The 15,434-nt window shown below is 44.4% G+C and overlaps 2 protein-coding genes across 2 annotated transcripts; one reads left to right on the top strand and one right to left on the bottom strand.

The window, feature by feature from the left end:
• The first annotated feature begins 3,847 nt into the window (after positions 1-3,847).
• Positions 3,848-9,605, top strand: erlec1 (endoplasmic reticulum lectin 1). Its single transcript, XM_061086911.1, has 14 exons — positions 3,848-4,167; positions 4,330-4,434; positions 5,447-5,527; positions 5,822-5,899; positions 5,981-6,044; positions 6,149-6,195; positions 6,294-6,517; positions 6,682-6,823; positions 6,918-7,079; positions 7,162-7,221; positions 7,919-8,043; positions 8,121-8,198; positions 8,339-8,414; positions 8,704-9,605. The coding sequence occupies exons 1-14, from the start codon at positions 3,979-3,981 to the stop codon at positions 8,773-8,775; spliced, it is 1,503 nt and encodes a 500-aa protein (XP_060942894.1). The 5' UTR covers positions 3,848-3,978; the 3' UTR covers positions 8,776-9,605.
• Positions 9,606-11,531: 1,926 nt separating this feature from the next.
• gpr75 (G protein-coupled receptor 75) lies at positions 11,532-13,181 on the bottom strand. Its single transcript, XM_061086691.1, has one exon. It carries the CDS (start codon positions 13,179-13,181, stop codon positions 11,532-11,534), a length of 1,650 nt encoding a protein of 549 aa, XP_060942674.1.
• Between the last annotated feature and the right edge of the window lie 2,253 nt (positions 13,182-15,434).

The raw sequence follows: 15,434 nt of genomic DNA, 5'->3' as shown, positions 1-15,434 counted from the left end.
TGAGACGTTCACTGTTGCCACTGTAAAGGACATTTCATACATAACAGCAGGCAAAATAACTGTCCTTTGGGAAATGTGCAGCGTTGAGTGAAATTCATCTGTCGAGTTGTAAACCTGTTATGACGCATTGAATGATCAGTACGAGGACTTTAATTTGTAAAATGGACAAATCTGTTGAAATTGAAAAACGTGACATTTTTTGAAATATTCTTTTCTTTCATTTTGGGTTGAAATGAGAAAATAAATACCACTCTCAAGTCTATGCTAAATGTGAACGAGTTAGCTTAGCATAGCATACTTGAGGTGCAAAAAAAACTTAAGATATGTCCAAATCTAATATATCTGCCAACCAGCATCTCTAAAGCTCAACAATTTAAATGTTATATTTCATTTGTTTAATCTGTTCAACAACATATGAACAAAAAACATCTGTTTGCTTATTCTCAGCCTTAAGTTAGCTGGCCCCCATTTGTCAGTCTTTGTGCTAAGCTAAGCTAATAAGCTAAGCATATTTACTTACAGTCTTGGAAGACATTTCAATCGTCTCCTTTAAAAACTGAATATGCTTGTTTTCAGAATGTTGTTGTTTAAACAAGAAAATCTCAACCTATGATCAAGTAACTAAATCAATAGCTACCAACAGCATCTCATTGTGTCATTGAGCTTAGTTTAAAGAACGTAATAAAAGAGCTGAGCAAACCGTGTGATACCTTATTTGCTGAAGAAGACTGTGTTGTGATTAAAAGCTCCTGAAAATGCCAGGAAGTAACCCCCGAGTCAAAAGCATTTGCCCGACTGTTTAAAAGGTGTTGCATGAGTCTGGACACTTAGAACTGTTTAACCTTGTTATGTCTGGACCTTTTAACTTTTCAGTCCTGACCAAAATGTGTGAAAGTGCCTCGAGCCACTGTCCGGGCCGATGGATCAAATTTATTTCGACAAAAAGAGGTGATCAGACCAGTCAATGTCAAGTGTAGGTGCAGCCCACTTAGATGATGACAGGAGGAAAAACGTGCATCATACATAATTCTTTACTGCGCCCCCTAAATCGTAGCGCTAATCTAACGGGATCAAATGTAAAGAATGAAACAAGGATATGACCCTTAGTCCACCTCTGTTGTTTATCAAATACATGTAGAATTGACAAGGAAAATAAAGAAATAAGCCTGTTGAAACACATCATAACTCAAAATAACAGTTACTATTGAAACATATCTTTCTATCTATCTGACTATCTGTCTATGTATCTGCAGTTGTGTGGTTTATCCAGAAACATATTACTTCCGTATGTAGTCTGTACATAGGAGTCAGATGTGACTAGAGGCTGTATGTGAAGAGCGGTGTTGCAGAGGGTGGATGATGTAGTGGGATGTTCTCTCTCTTGTATCCTTCCCTGTTCCTCCAGATCCCTTTCTCCGTCTAATCCTCTCACTCTTTGTCTCAAAATCTCTCCTACAATCTCTCTCCCTTCTCCCGGCCCAGCTGGCTCTCACATTATTACACCAACAGCTCCACCAACAGGTAGGTAGAGGCCCGTCTCAGGTTTTCACGCCTCCATGTTTCCATCAGTCTAAGGAACCTTCCACATTTATCCCTGAGAGTGAAATGCACCACCACACATTTTCAAGGTCCATGTTTTAAATTTTGTTTCCATGTGAACGGTTCAGGTGGGCGAGGAAATTATTTATTGTCATTCAGCACACAGCAGTGCTGAATCAACAGGGTCAGCGGATAAAAAGAGTAAGGACACAGCAGGCTGGCGCAGAGCTTCTCTCGCCATCGCTTCGATGTAAGTCAGCCAACATGATACCCAGGAAATGCTCAGTCAATCACAGCAGGATCAGCTATACCCTCCATCGTTAAACTGCTGCATGCAGTCCTTGTGGGAGACACCATGAAAACCATCAGTTCTGTGTGTTTGCAGGAACAGACACAGTTCAAATTTCTATATCCGTCCACTGGGAGGCAGAGTTGAGGAGATGTGATTTTATTTTGTGCCCTCTCCATGTGGGAACCTTTCTCAAGCATTTAAACTCAACAGGAGCCAAACGCTTCAGGCGAGCTGTGGTCTGCATTCAGTCACAGCTTTATGAGAGCTGCTCTCACCAGAGGACGATGTGGTTAAAGTGAGTGTGACGGTGGAAACAGTACACAACAAGAAAATGTACTGACCAAAAGATTTCAGATACATGTGTATTTAAAACATTGATTTTTCTTCTTACAGCCATAGCCATTAGATACCAGGCTTAAAGACATTGCATTTTAAAGATATGTTATCACATTCAAGATGTGAGGCCAGTTGTGAAAGAATTTATCACATCCTATTGAAACAAGTATCAATTCGCAGTTTCAAAGTACTACAACAATGCTACAAAGATTTTACGTTCAATAAAATGATGTTGGTTAAAGTAGTAATACTACAGTAACATGTCCCCTGTGGATGAGTATATTATATTATCATAATAATGACACCACAGGAGCAATATGGAGGATTTTTATGTTTTATATACTGCTTTTTCACGTTTGAAGAAGGAGTTATCAGGGCACTGGGACTGACAGACATGAGGCCCTATTGAAATTGTAAGGATTATTATTATTCAGGCAAATGAATTGGCTTTTTGAGGACTTTAACATGCTCAAATTCTTACAAAAAATTGCAGAAAGTTAGAAAGTGGTGAAAATGTACGTATTCTGGAGGAATTTTCAATGGCCGTCGCAAAAAGGCTCAACGGTGCCCCCCCAGACCCCCGGAACGTGTTCATATTGACCGATCTTCTAAAAAATCGATACACAGGTGTATCATGACCAGACAAACAAAAAAGTCTTTATGTGCAATTGGAAAAACGCAATTGCACGTAAAGCTATTTGCATTTAGTGGCCATTTTGGCCATATTCCACATTTTTACTTTGATGTACTTGTACCAGGGCTTTCATCAGATCAACTTCAAATTGAGATGAGTGTCATCACAACAAGATGGAGATACAAAACTAACTCAAAAGATTGATTTTTCGACACACGGTGTGACCGTGGCGTGGCGTCAAAGTTTGATTACACGCCATTAAAACACAATGTTGTGTATCGCGGACATACATGGACCATAAATCCTTTGATGCTGAGCAGTAAAGAAACAACTTCACTCCTGCAGTGACAGTGGTCAAAGATCAAGGGAATCTTTATGTCTTGCAAAGTTGACGTCTCTCTCTCTCTCTCTCTCTCTCTCTCAGAATGGGGACATTTCCTCAAGCCGTGTAAACATTGAGGTACAGCGAAGGTTCATCATTCGCCACAGGAGACGATGTTGTCACAACTCCACTGTGCATTGTCCTATCACCACCAAACTTCTGTCTCATGATCAGAGTCCAAGCCTGAACAGTTCTATTTTGTATTGGATTCGGCTGCAACGCGGTTTATCCCTGAAACACTTCACCTGCCCCTCAATCGGCGTAATGGTGAGTAGATAATGAGATCATTTTAATTTTTGGTTGAACTATTGCTGTACACATCTGAAGTGTAAAAGTATAATATTTTCCTCTGACATGTAGCGAAGAAGAGGAACAGAGCAGCATGAAATGGAAATTCTCACGTAAAAGAAAAATACTTTCTACCACATCTTGATGCAGCAGTGTGCTGGGAACATAACTGGGGGTTGGTCTACCTTGTCCTTCCTTGACTTCCAGAGTGCAGAGATTAAAAAGGTTTAACTCATTTTAAAAAACAATTCTCCTCATTGAAATAACATGTTTACATCAATACCTCCCCTGGCCTCTGGAGAGCGCTGTTGTAATTCCGACCCGGACGCGGAGGCGGAACTCGACGTGGCAAGCAACGCGTTGACTTCCTGTGTGTTGTACCGTATTGACATCCGTCTCCCGCACTCTCACCACCGACGAACCGGACCTGGCCGGACTCTGCTGCGGCTCCTACCCCAGCCCTCAGGCCGGTGCTGGTGCGAGCGGAGGCGGCTGCTGCTGCGGTGCATGAGGAGCAGGGCGGCGCCGAGGAGCCTCGCAGCCGGGACAGGAGACATGACGGCCGGGCTGCTCATGATGGTGGTCGGGGGGCTGCTGGAGGTCTGCGGCGGAGTGTCGGCGAACAGGGGGGGCTACCCTTCATTCACAGACGAAATCCCCTTCAAAATCACCTGGCCGGACGCTGAGTTCACACTGGTATGACTCATACTTCAGATAAAGGGGAAATGTCGTGTATGGTGATGGGGGGGGGGGGGGGTGTGACTGTCACCTGTGCAGCAGCAGCTTCCGTTATCTTCACAGTCTGCTTCCTCTTTCTTTTCACACCCTGACCGATAGTGTGCTCTTTTTGCATTTCAGCCAACTTCCGGTGCACTTTACCGAGAGGATAACTTTGTCATCATGACGACGACGGAGAAGGAGAAGTACAAGTGTCTGCTGCCCTCCCTGACAGGTGGAGACGAGGTGAGCAGCACCACCCACAGCTTCTCACACCGGGTCAGGAAACTACTGATCTGAGGTCGAGGAGACTGGACCAGGAAGCACACATTTCCCCCCACCGTGTTCCATAGTATACTTAATCCTCTACAGGTGTACATACTTCATAATGATATTAACTGTTACACAATATGATGAGACTCAACTATGCCTAACTGTTCCTTAAACAGCATAAGCATCAGTTATATTTTCAATTTATTTCAATTTTATTTGTATAGCACTTAATCACAACTTACATTATCTGGAGGCACTGTTCGTAGTAAAGTAGAGACCGAATAGCAAATGCAGAATCATTGATGGTGTTGCAGAATTCGTCACTGTCCCCTCACATCAGAATCAGAATCAGAATTATTTTTATTGCCACGTATATTTGCATATATTTGAAATTGCCATGGTGTGGTTGGTGCATTGTACGTAAAAACAAAACAACACAATAAGACAATATATGACCAGATGGATCTTCCTGTGAGGAGTTGGCATGTTTTCCCCACATCAACTAGAACAAGTGAAACAAAGCTTTAAAGGTTCAGTGTGTAAGATTAAGGTGAAAGGGATCAATCGGGAGAGATTGAATTAAAAAAAAAACCTAGTGATGTTTTCACTGGTGTGTTTCTTCTAAACTGTACAAATTGTTGTTTTCCTGAACCTAGAATCAGCCCTTTATATTTTAAATATTTATCTTTACGGAAGCCACCATGTTTTTTACAGTAGCCCGGACTGGACAAACTTTAACACCTTTTGAGTTTTTATGACAACTAAAAGCTACCTTTCATGTTTGGAAGGAGAGGGTGATGTGAGGGCTTTCAGCTGCAACATGCAACTTCACCACTAGATGTCACTAAATTCTACACACTGAACCTTAAAATACTGATAAAACTCAAAAAGACATGACTTCTTCTGAATGATGTGCCATGTTTTCATTGAATTAGACTATAGAAGCCTCATGTTGTCATTTGCTCCGTGTCCATTGTTGTGTTAGGATAGCAGAAAGGAGTACGCTGGGCCCAGTCCCGGTGACTTGCTGGAGCCGCTGTTCAAACGAAGCAGCTGCTCTTACAGGGTGAGACCTCCAGGTTTATTTTCCACTTTAATCTGATTTCCCTACTTCTCTCAGTAGAGACACTGAAACTATGGAATTCATGCTTCATTAACAGAGCATAACTAAAAACCTAAAGTCTCTCTCATGACTCTTAACTCGCTCTTGATCTTCTAATATTGCAGATAGAGTCGTACTGGACATATGACAGTAGAGACACTGAAACTATGGAATTCATGCTACATTAACAGTGCATAACTAAAAACGTAAAGTCTCTCTCATGACTCTTGACTCGCTCTTGATCTTCTAATATTGCAGATAGAGTCGTACTGGACATATGAGGTTTGCCATGGAAAGCACATACGACAGTATCATGAAGAGAAGGAGACCGGTCAGGTCAGTGGTTTGACTCTGTAATTAACTTTCAGATGTCAGGAATGAGAAGTGTACTGAAGCTGACTACGTGTGTTTCCACAGAAAATTAGTGTTCAAGAATACTTCCTTGGAAATCGGGCACAGAAGAGCCAGTCGACAGAGACAGGTGAGTTTCTTTGCGAGTGGAATTGTTTTTATATTATTTTGAACATGTTAATGCATGTAGCAATTTTTCTTTGTTGTACTAAAGCTTGGAATTTATTGTTTCAGATAAAGTGGAAGAGCCAGAGGAGGTCAAATCAACACCTGAAAAAGAAGTTAGTAAAATAATGTCACTTCTCCAACCATCCCAATTTGCTAGGCAAGTTGTCGGATCGCTCATTTGTTGCCTCTTTCATTGTTTCCCTCGGTCCAGGTTCCCGCTAAGAACATAGAAGGTCAGCTCACTCCCTACTTCTCGCTGGAGATGGGGAACGGGACTCCCTGCGTGCTGAAGCAGGACGAGCCTCGCTCCACCTCGGTGCTGTACGTGTGTCACCCGGAGGCCAAGCACGAGATCCTGTCTGTCGCCGAAGTCACAACCTGTGAATATGAGGTGGTGGTGTTGACACCACTGCTTTGTGCTCACCCAAAATACAGGTAGGCCTTGCAAAAAGGTCTCAAAGAATTTCTATTTGGGGAATTTTTTTAATGGATTTTTTAGTCTTCCCCAATTGTCGAGATTCTACTGAAATATATTGTCCAGCAGGTGAGATTCTTGTGCATATTTCACTCTTTCCAAACTTGTGTTGTATCCCCGGCAGGTTTAAGTCCTCTCCGGTGAACGCCATCTACTGTCAGGCTCTGGCGGGCGCCCCTATGCGGCCTCAGCAGCTCACCCAGCTGGACAAGGAGCGAGAGCAGAACCTTCGACCGCCTTTCAGCGCCACCTCGGAGGTCAGAGAGGTGAGCCATCAACTGAACGGTCACTGAGGGGAAAATGGATTCTGCGTGAACCCACAACCACAGGCTGTTTCATATCTTTGACGTGTTATTACAGGAGGCGGCGCCACCAGTCAGGGAGGAGGCCTTCACATCGTCTCACAAGCCCATCACGGTGGGAGGGCAGACTCAGGTCACTGTGGGCACCACTCACATCTCTCGATTGACAGATGACCAGCTCATCAAGGAGTTCCTCAGTGGGGTGTACTGTCTGCATGGGGTGAGCCATATTCATCTCCAGCACAACAGTAGTTTAACATAAATTATTCATCGACAAATAATCATCTTAATGTGTATTTCAGGGAGTGGGCTGGTGGAAATATGAATTCTGTTATGGAAGGCACGTCCATCAGTACCATGAGGTAAGGCTCCTGCTTTGCTACTGTGTGTGTTTGTGTGGAAGATCATGTTTTCAAAAAATAAAATACTTCCACTATAAGCTCTTAAACCTACCAGGTACTTTCACAATCAATAAATATGCCAATCACGGCTTAGATTGAACGTTTCAAATGTTCAAATGTCTTTTTTCCCTACTTTTCTATGTTTCCTTCAGCATTAAGTGCTGCTTTCTTGATTTAACAAAACTAAATTACTTGATGAGTCATTGTTGCAGTTCTCCTCGGCTGTCATGCATGGATTTTTGGGAGCAAATGCCGACACCGATATGAGGGATTAAAACATTTCAGATACCAATTAATCAGTGGATATTTATGACTTAAAATGTCATCATTAAACCTTTATGACAGAAATTAAATTGAGGTTAAATTGAAAAAAAGAAAATGCTAATAAAACCAAATATATAGAGCTTGAATCAGGAAAACTAATATTGTTTTCATAAAATGTATACCTCATATATATTACTACCCATTTTTCAGCCTGTTTCGTTCTCTAAAATCAAAGTTTTCATTTTGGTGCATATCAGCAAACCGATACTGATACGTCTGTGAAATGCTCATATATAAAATATTATCAGCCAACCGATAAATTGGTCGGTCTCTAGTTTTTAAAATCTTTTATGCCATTCTATGTCCGTGATGAGCACGTTGCTTGGTTCCTCAGGATAAAGAGCAGGGGAAGAACATTGTCGTGGTGGGGAACTGGAACGCAGAGGAACACGCCGAGTGGGCCAAGAAGAACGTTGCCAGATCCTACCAGCTCAAAGACGACGGCGTGCAGAAAGTCAAGTATGTCGCTCACATTTCTGAACTCTGACCTGGATGCAAGCTGAGATGATCTATTAATTGTTTCTGATCCGTGACAGGTTGGTGTCCCACTTCTACGGCCACGGGGATCTCTGCGATATGACGGGGAAGCCCAGGCAGGTCATCGTCAAGCTCAAGTGAGTAAACGAGTCCTTTGGGAGGGTCTGGGGGGGGCAACACCAGTTCAGTGTTACTGCCCCGAGTTAACACATGAGTAAGACGATACCCAAATGTCCCAGTGTTGATTCACCCGTCTCACTTCTCTTCTCTGCGTCAGATGCAAAGAGTCCGAGTCTCCACATGCCGTCACTGTCTATATGCTGGAGCCTCAGACCTGTCAGTACATCCTTGGGGTGAGTTCTCGATTACCCAGTGAGTCACAGTCACTGGAAACACACACACACACACACACATGCTTAGGTTAACGCTGAACCTTAGCTAGAGTCCAACCTCCTATGTAAATTTTCAGTGCTTGAAAAAATGTTCAGTTTCTGTTTAAAAGTCTGTCAAGTAGTTTTTCATACACTGTAATAATAATTAAAAGGAACCAGAAGCTCCGATATCCACCTGTACTGGCTGTAAAGGAGGTCAGCAAGGATCATGGATTTACATCCATTCTGACATCTCCACTATTCCCTCTAGGTCGAGTCTCCAGTCATATGCAGGATTCTGGACACTGCAGATGAATATGGACTTCTGTCGCTCTCCAGCTAAACTGACCCAACACCATGTGACAGCGACGGCACATGAAGGACAGGAAGAGGACAGACGGAGAGAGATATGCGTTTCTTAAAGAGTGAGGACACCCAGGTCTAAACGGAAGAGGAAGAGCATTGCCCATGACACTGCTCTGAACGCCTAAATCAAGATCCAACCTAAGTTAAACTTGATGCAGAGGCTGGACTTCATGTAGCACAGCAGCTCACCCCACACCGTCACCTGCTGGATGGACAATGCTACTATCTCAGTGTAATCCAGCAGCAGGTCTAGCTCAGACCTTTGTGGAAATACAGAGAAACGGTGCTGAGGCCTCCACTCCACAAGGCAGTGGATTCATTGCCTGTCCTTAATAGTCCATGCTTCACTTTATGTTGATTAATAGCAAGTTAATTGAGTGATGAATCAGGGGATTCATAAATATCAGGGGAATGAACAATAGTCATGGTGGTTTTATTTTTTTTGAGGTCTGTATTTGCGTGTGTGTGTGCATGCGTGCTAGTGTGTGTGTGCGTGCGTGTGTGTGCTTGTGTGTACGCGTGCATTCAAGTGATTAGTGGTTTGACTGTTGCACTATTTGTAGATATGAGAGGAAGCAGGTCTTATACTGCTCTTGCTGCAGCGTGAGTTTGTTGCCGTGTTAATTTGCAGGATGAGTGACGAATAAAGTGAGTGGTTTTTTTAAGTTTCATTTCGGCTGGTAGGATGTACAGAATGTGAAAGGGTGTGTGCAAATATGAGAACGCACACCGGGTCATGGTCACTGCTGTATCACAGAGATGAAAATCAATGCGGTTGAAGGAAAGAATAAAACTGAAACTTGAAAACCTCGTTAAGCGTCTTGAATTATCACACAATTGCAAATATTTGGCTCAACTAAAATAGGTACATTTTGGCAAGTAATTTTGTTTAACTATAGAAATATAAATCTAGATATTTATTTTGTTTTATGAAGTAACGTCGCCTTCATAAAACATGATATCTGACTAAAGGATATCCACTGAGTCTCCACCAGGGGGTGCTGACACTACTATAATCACTTGTGGGAACCTTTTTTTTTAATTATGCAAAGAAAACAACTGAGACTGAAAGAATCACTGCAACAGAAAGTCCTGTAAGACATTACACTGTGGAGTTGAACCAGAGCCTCTGCAGTCGTTGGCCTTCCCACTGTTAATTAAAACCAATAAGAAATAGCAGACTGACTCTGAAATGAGGGTTTGTGAAACTCGAGGAAGCTTCATGTGCAACTTCGCTAAATGAAGTGAAGATCTCCACCTCTTCTCATTCTGTGAGCTGAAATGATCTTCTTAGGCAGATTTGCAGGAAAATTTCAATAGAAAAAGAAAATATTGTAGGCACAGTAGAGCGGATACCTCCACCAAGGCTCAACAGTCCCCTTTTGAAAAACCACATTTAAATCTATTTAATCTAGAGTTTGATTTGGATCCGCACCAAATCGCCCACACTCATAAATATCAGTCCCTTAAACATGTCTTTTCATTAAGCTGCGTTAATTATTCCCTGAGAAATCATGGGAAATTGAAAAATGCCCTATCCTCGTGGATCCCCCACGAATCCGCATCTTACCTGAGATATACCTCATCCTTCCATCAAGTTGTCATAATCCATCCCAGAGTTTTTTTGCACAATCTTGGTTACAAACAACCAGGTAACAACAAACGGGTAAAAAGATAACCTTGTAGGAAGTAAAAAACAATATAGTGACCTATAATTAAAAGTGTGTCTGTTCTGTTGGTCTGATTTATCACTGAATAGCTGTAAAATAACACTTGTTTTTTGTTTTTACATTCCTAACATCAGCACACTGACAGACCCCAGCAGACATGAGGTCTGAAATACTGTCAACCAGCAGCACTATCATCCCACCAACCACTGACACTGCTGCCAATTCATGGTAAAAAATAAGGCTGCAACTACGGACCACTTTCATTATTAATTCATGTCATAACTGTAAATAAATGAATTGATTGATTTGTGTAAACAAATCTGCTCAATATACTGATGTATACCCAGAAATATTAAGTTTACAATAATATTTGAAGAAGCACCTGTGAAAGTTTGACATTTTTTCTGTCAAAAACAACTATGAAGATGAACAAATGGATTCAGCAGTTATCAGAACAGCTTCTGATTGATTTTCTGTCGTTGGGTTTATTAACCCCCACTTTTTAGCCCGTTCAAACAGTGAAAGCACAGATCTGCTGCACTTGCCAAACATTTATTGTTTTAAAAAGTGTATGAGGTTCACAAATACATTTTCTTTTTAAGAAGCAAAAAGTCCATCAAAGTGCAACCACATGCCGTCAACATCCACGTGTGGGCCTGTGCAGGGTTCACAGCAGCTGAGACCAGCGCCTGCAGCCGGGCGCTGCAGTGACAAACTACAGTCGGGGGTTATAGTGGCACATGCGTGCACAACGCAGCGGCAGATTGAGGTGAAAATGCATGTGTTCAAGAAAAGAAGTTAATTCAGTAACATTAAATTACTTTTTTATAACAGACACTTTCATTGCAGAAATCTCTTGCATGTTTTCATGGCAAAGCTTATGACTGGTTCTGTAAATGTTGCACTCAAGAAAACTTGACATGTACGTCCACTGCAAAAGAGAACTACAGATTAATAACGATTCCAGATACATAAATCGGATGCTGTCCATATTCCTCTTGTGATTCACATTGGATTTAAAGCCAGGGTGAGATGGTCCAAACCCTTTGTTGGGTATCTCTGATCAGACTGAGGGAATGGGAATCTGGTGCACTGAGGTGCTCTCAAAGTCTTGTAGTGCGTCCTGGTGTGTGTGGTAGTGCATGGCCACGTATGACTTGGCGAAGGCAAAAGTCTGAGAGCTGACCGGCTGCAGGCTGGTGGGGGAGCTGGGCCCTGCAGAGGGACTGCTGTTGTAGATGCTGTAGTAGGGCTCGATGCGGGTGTTGATGGGGGTGGAGGTGCTCGGCGGGCGAGGTTTGCGAGCACCTGTGGCTCTTGGACTCCCGACGCAGTCCCTGGAGTGACTGGGCCCACAGGCCTGGTCCACCAGCCTCCTCTGGGGCTTGGGAGACAGCACGTAGGCCGAGTTGGTTTCGTGATGGGAGGATTTATTGCGGTTGACTTCCAGGCTGCCCTTCCCCATCGCGTGCAGACGAGTCTTTTGCTTGCAACAGAGAAAGCCCAGCGCCGCCCACTGGACACAGCACAGCACGCGGCGGCGGAGGCCCGCGCTGTTCCGCGAGTACACAAAGGGGTTGATGCCCGACTTGAGAAAAATGAGCACAAAGCCGCACAGTTCAAACTGGTAATGTGCAAAGCTGCTTTCTGGTGACAGGACGTCCTGTGCCAGTGAAACCCCCATCGGCAAGCAGCACAGCAGCACAGAGAACACGATAACAACACAGGTGACCACTGCCTTGGAGTCTTTGGCCGTGGCTGTGGCCAAGTTGACCGTGGACACCAGCTGACAGCAGGTGGCTCCCTGGGCAGCACCGGGGACCAGAGGGTGGCCGCTCCTGTTGGCATACGAGTGTATCTGCACATTCTGCAGCTTGTTGTAAGTCTGGTTGCGGTACAGAGACGGGCCTTGGACGGCACACTGCATGCTCTCGAAGCCGGCTGCAATGAGAGGCGGAGGGGGCGGAGGACAGGTGGCGTCTACTGTGATGATGGGGCATTTCCTCACCTGGGCGTTCTTCCTCAGGGTTTGCGCGATCATCAGATAGGACACGGACACCACCGCGACACAGAAGGCAAAGTCTGCCAGGTAGACGTACAGCACCACCCTGGCCTGTCCGCCTCCCAGGCCGAAGTGGGGCAAGCAGGGCCCGTCTCTGTGTGGGTACGCCCTCAGGGTCAGGAGGGCGGCCATGGTGAAGCTGGAGGTCCACAGCAGGGCGGTGAGGACCAGCGTGCGGGGGAAGGAGGCGGTGCGGTTGGGCTGCTGCCCCAGAACCATGCGCAGCCGGTGCAGGGCGATGACGGCCACCGTCTCCAGGGACATGATGATGAAGCCCGAGCTGGTCAGGTGGAAGGCAAAGCAGAAGCTCTTGGACACGCCGTCCCCGCCGCCGGCGTCCAGGAAGAGCACCAGGGCGAACATGGGCGCCGTCACGCAGCAGATGAACAGGTCGCAGAAGGACAGGTTGAGGATCATGAAGTCGAAGTTGGTGCGGAACTTGCGGAACGCCGGGTCGAAGAAGGACAGGAACACCACCAGGTTGCCGTAGGAGCCCAGGCAGAAGATGAAGACCAGGAGCAGGGAGCAGAAGGTCAAGGTGGCCGTGTGGATCACGGCCCAGCCGGACGGCGGGTGGTGCCCCAGGGTGCCATTGACGGACTGATGTCTCGGCCCATCCACCAGGTCTGATGGCGTGACAGTGGTGTTCATTGTATTGTCGGCGGGTTTATAGGAGGCCCACAGTCATCGGCGTCGACATGATTCCTTTATGTGGAAGGAGAACATGATGATCGGAGGGTCTGCTGCCTCCGTCACTGCTGCTGCTGCCACCTTGGCCGAGCGCTGCAAAGGATACAGAGGGGATCATTAGCTCTTACACCGTGCAGCAGCAGATCCTAGCTGGAGCAGTGGCTTACTGTGGGGTGCATATTGAAAAAAATAAAGCCGAGGAACACAACACGGCTTCTGTAGCTATGCACCACCGCATCTGGCCAATTATGCCTGGTGCACCCCCCCTTCCCAGCCCCCCCCCCCCCTCTCCTCTCCTCCTCTCTCCTGCAGAAAAGCCACGGGAATCATGCACATCGCCTTGTGTTTTCTAACCCTATGCAGACGATTGGTTTCACACTGAAGGATGGAACACCTACCTCCCGGGATCGGTCGTGTGTCCGTCATCGTGGTCGAAGCAGCGGAGGGATCGCACTGGGGAAAGGGGGGTGGGGGTGGGGGGGTTTATGGGAAGAAGCGGAGGGAGAAGCCCCCATGCAGCAGCAGCAGCTCATCCAGACAACACGTCTCCCCACATGTCAGCGTCGTCCTCCCGGCACAGCCTCGAACCGATGACAGCCTCATATTCGGTCGTTTTTTTTTTCTTTCTTTCTTTCTCTCTCTCTCGGCTGGCGGTGCGTCCGCTCGTCCACAGGAGCCGAGGGGGGGGGGGGGGGGGGCGGGGGGGAGTCACCGCCCACGTGTGTGTGTGTGTGTGTGTGTGTGTGAGCCTCGGTGTGTGGCGTCTCCGTGAACACTCGGGATTTAAACGAGCGTTAAAAGGACATTTCCCCCTCCTCGGTTTTGTTCTTCACGGTGAAACGAGGAGAAACAGACCATAATAATCACAGCGTCTCTGTCACACGTCACGCACCGCAGCCATAGACCGGTTGCCTCACCATGGCAACACGAGCCACTTCAGCCTCTCTCTCCATCAGTCTCGATGTTTCAGTTCGATAAGGAAACGAACACAAGTTCTGATGTTGTTACTGTAAAGGTGGTGAGATGTAAACTGCTGCTTTACACGATTATTTGCTTCCGTTTGTATTATTTAGTAGATAAGAACATAGAGTATCTGTAAAATACTTTGTTCTGTAGTATTTTGCATGTATATTTATAAATATACACTTATAAATATTTAATATATAAATACACACATAAATAAATCTGTATGTGTGTACAAGTACAAGTTTAATTTCAGATAGCAAGCTTAGCAATTGATCCTATAATTTAATCAAATATTTTCAATATATATATATATATATACATACATTTATGCACGTTTTGTGCAAGTCATATATTTGTAAAAAATGTATTTGTTACGTATATATACACAATTATACATGCATATTATATATATATATGGAAATAATATATTTATATTTAGCTAGCGAGTTTTGCATAAATCGAATTGTTTTATCAATAGATTAACGATATATTTGTACTGTGCACATATGGGACGATACATATTGAGTTACTAACTACAGATACTATTTTTATGTTGAATAGAAGAAAACAAATGCAATTTGTTAGAAACAATTTATTGTCATTTCAGTCGATAAGCAAACAGTACATCTAAAAAAAAAAGAGAAGAATTCACTGCAGTTTTGGCACTACACTATACATCAGTGAGGTACTAAATGCTTCAATGCTGTGACTGATTTCAAGTCATCAGGGGAAAACATAAGCAAACCAAAACTTTTGTTTCGCTGGGTTTTAGAAAAAGAAAACGGAAAAGGATAAGAGGGAAGAGGTCCCAATTATGGACAGGCAGTTTGGTTATATTCTTGCACCGAGATACATGAAACGCTAATCAAACTGTGCTCAGGTCCTCACAGCAAACGTGTCACACAGCACAGCAGCGGGGAGTTAGCCCTCTCCCTTCCTTTGCACGAGTAGATGACAACAGACTCTTGAAGTTCCGCGATCTACTTGATCTCAGAAATCATTCCCACGAAAAAGTTAGCACTTCAAAGAAAGAGAAGGTCAAATAAATAAATAAATATGTTTGTGCATATTTGCTATACAATGATATATACATACATGATGCATATAATCATATATAGATCAAACAGCCACACAAACATTGTGTGTTGCAGGTTCAAGTCTCACCTATAGAGACCATTCTTCAATAGTCAGTTCTCTGGAGCTGGCAACAAACGCTTCACTATTGAACGATCGTAAAGAGTGTGTCCT

This window comes from Limanda limanda, chromosome 15, assembly GCF_963576545.1.
Source record: "Limanda limanda chromosome 15, fLimLim1.1, whole genome shotgun sequence".
Classification (NCBI taxonomy): Eukaryota; Metazoa; Chordata; class Actinopteri; order Pleuronectiformes; family Pleuronectidae; genus Limanda; species Limanda limanda.
The sequence above is the reverse complement of the archived record's forward strand: the minus strand, read 5'-3'. Positions and strand labels throughout refer to the sequence as shown.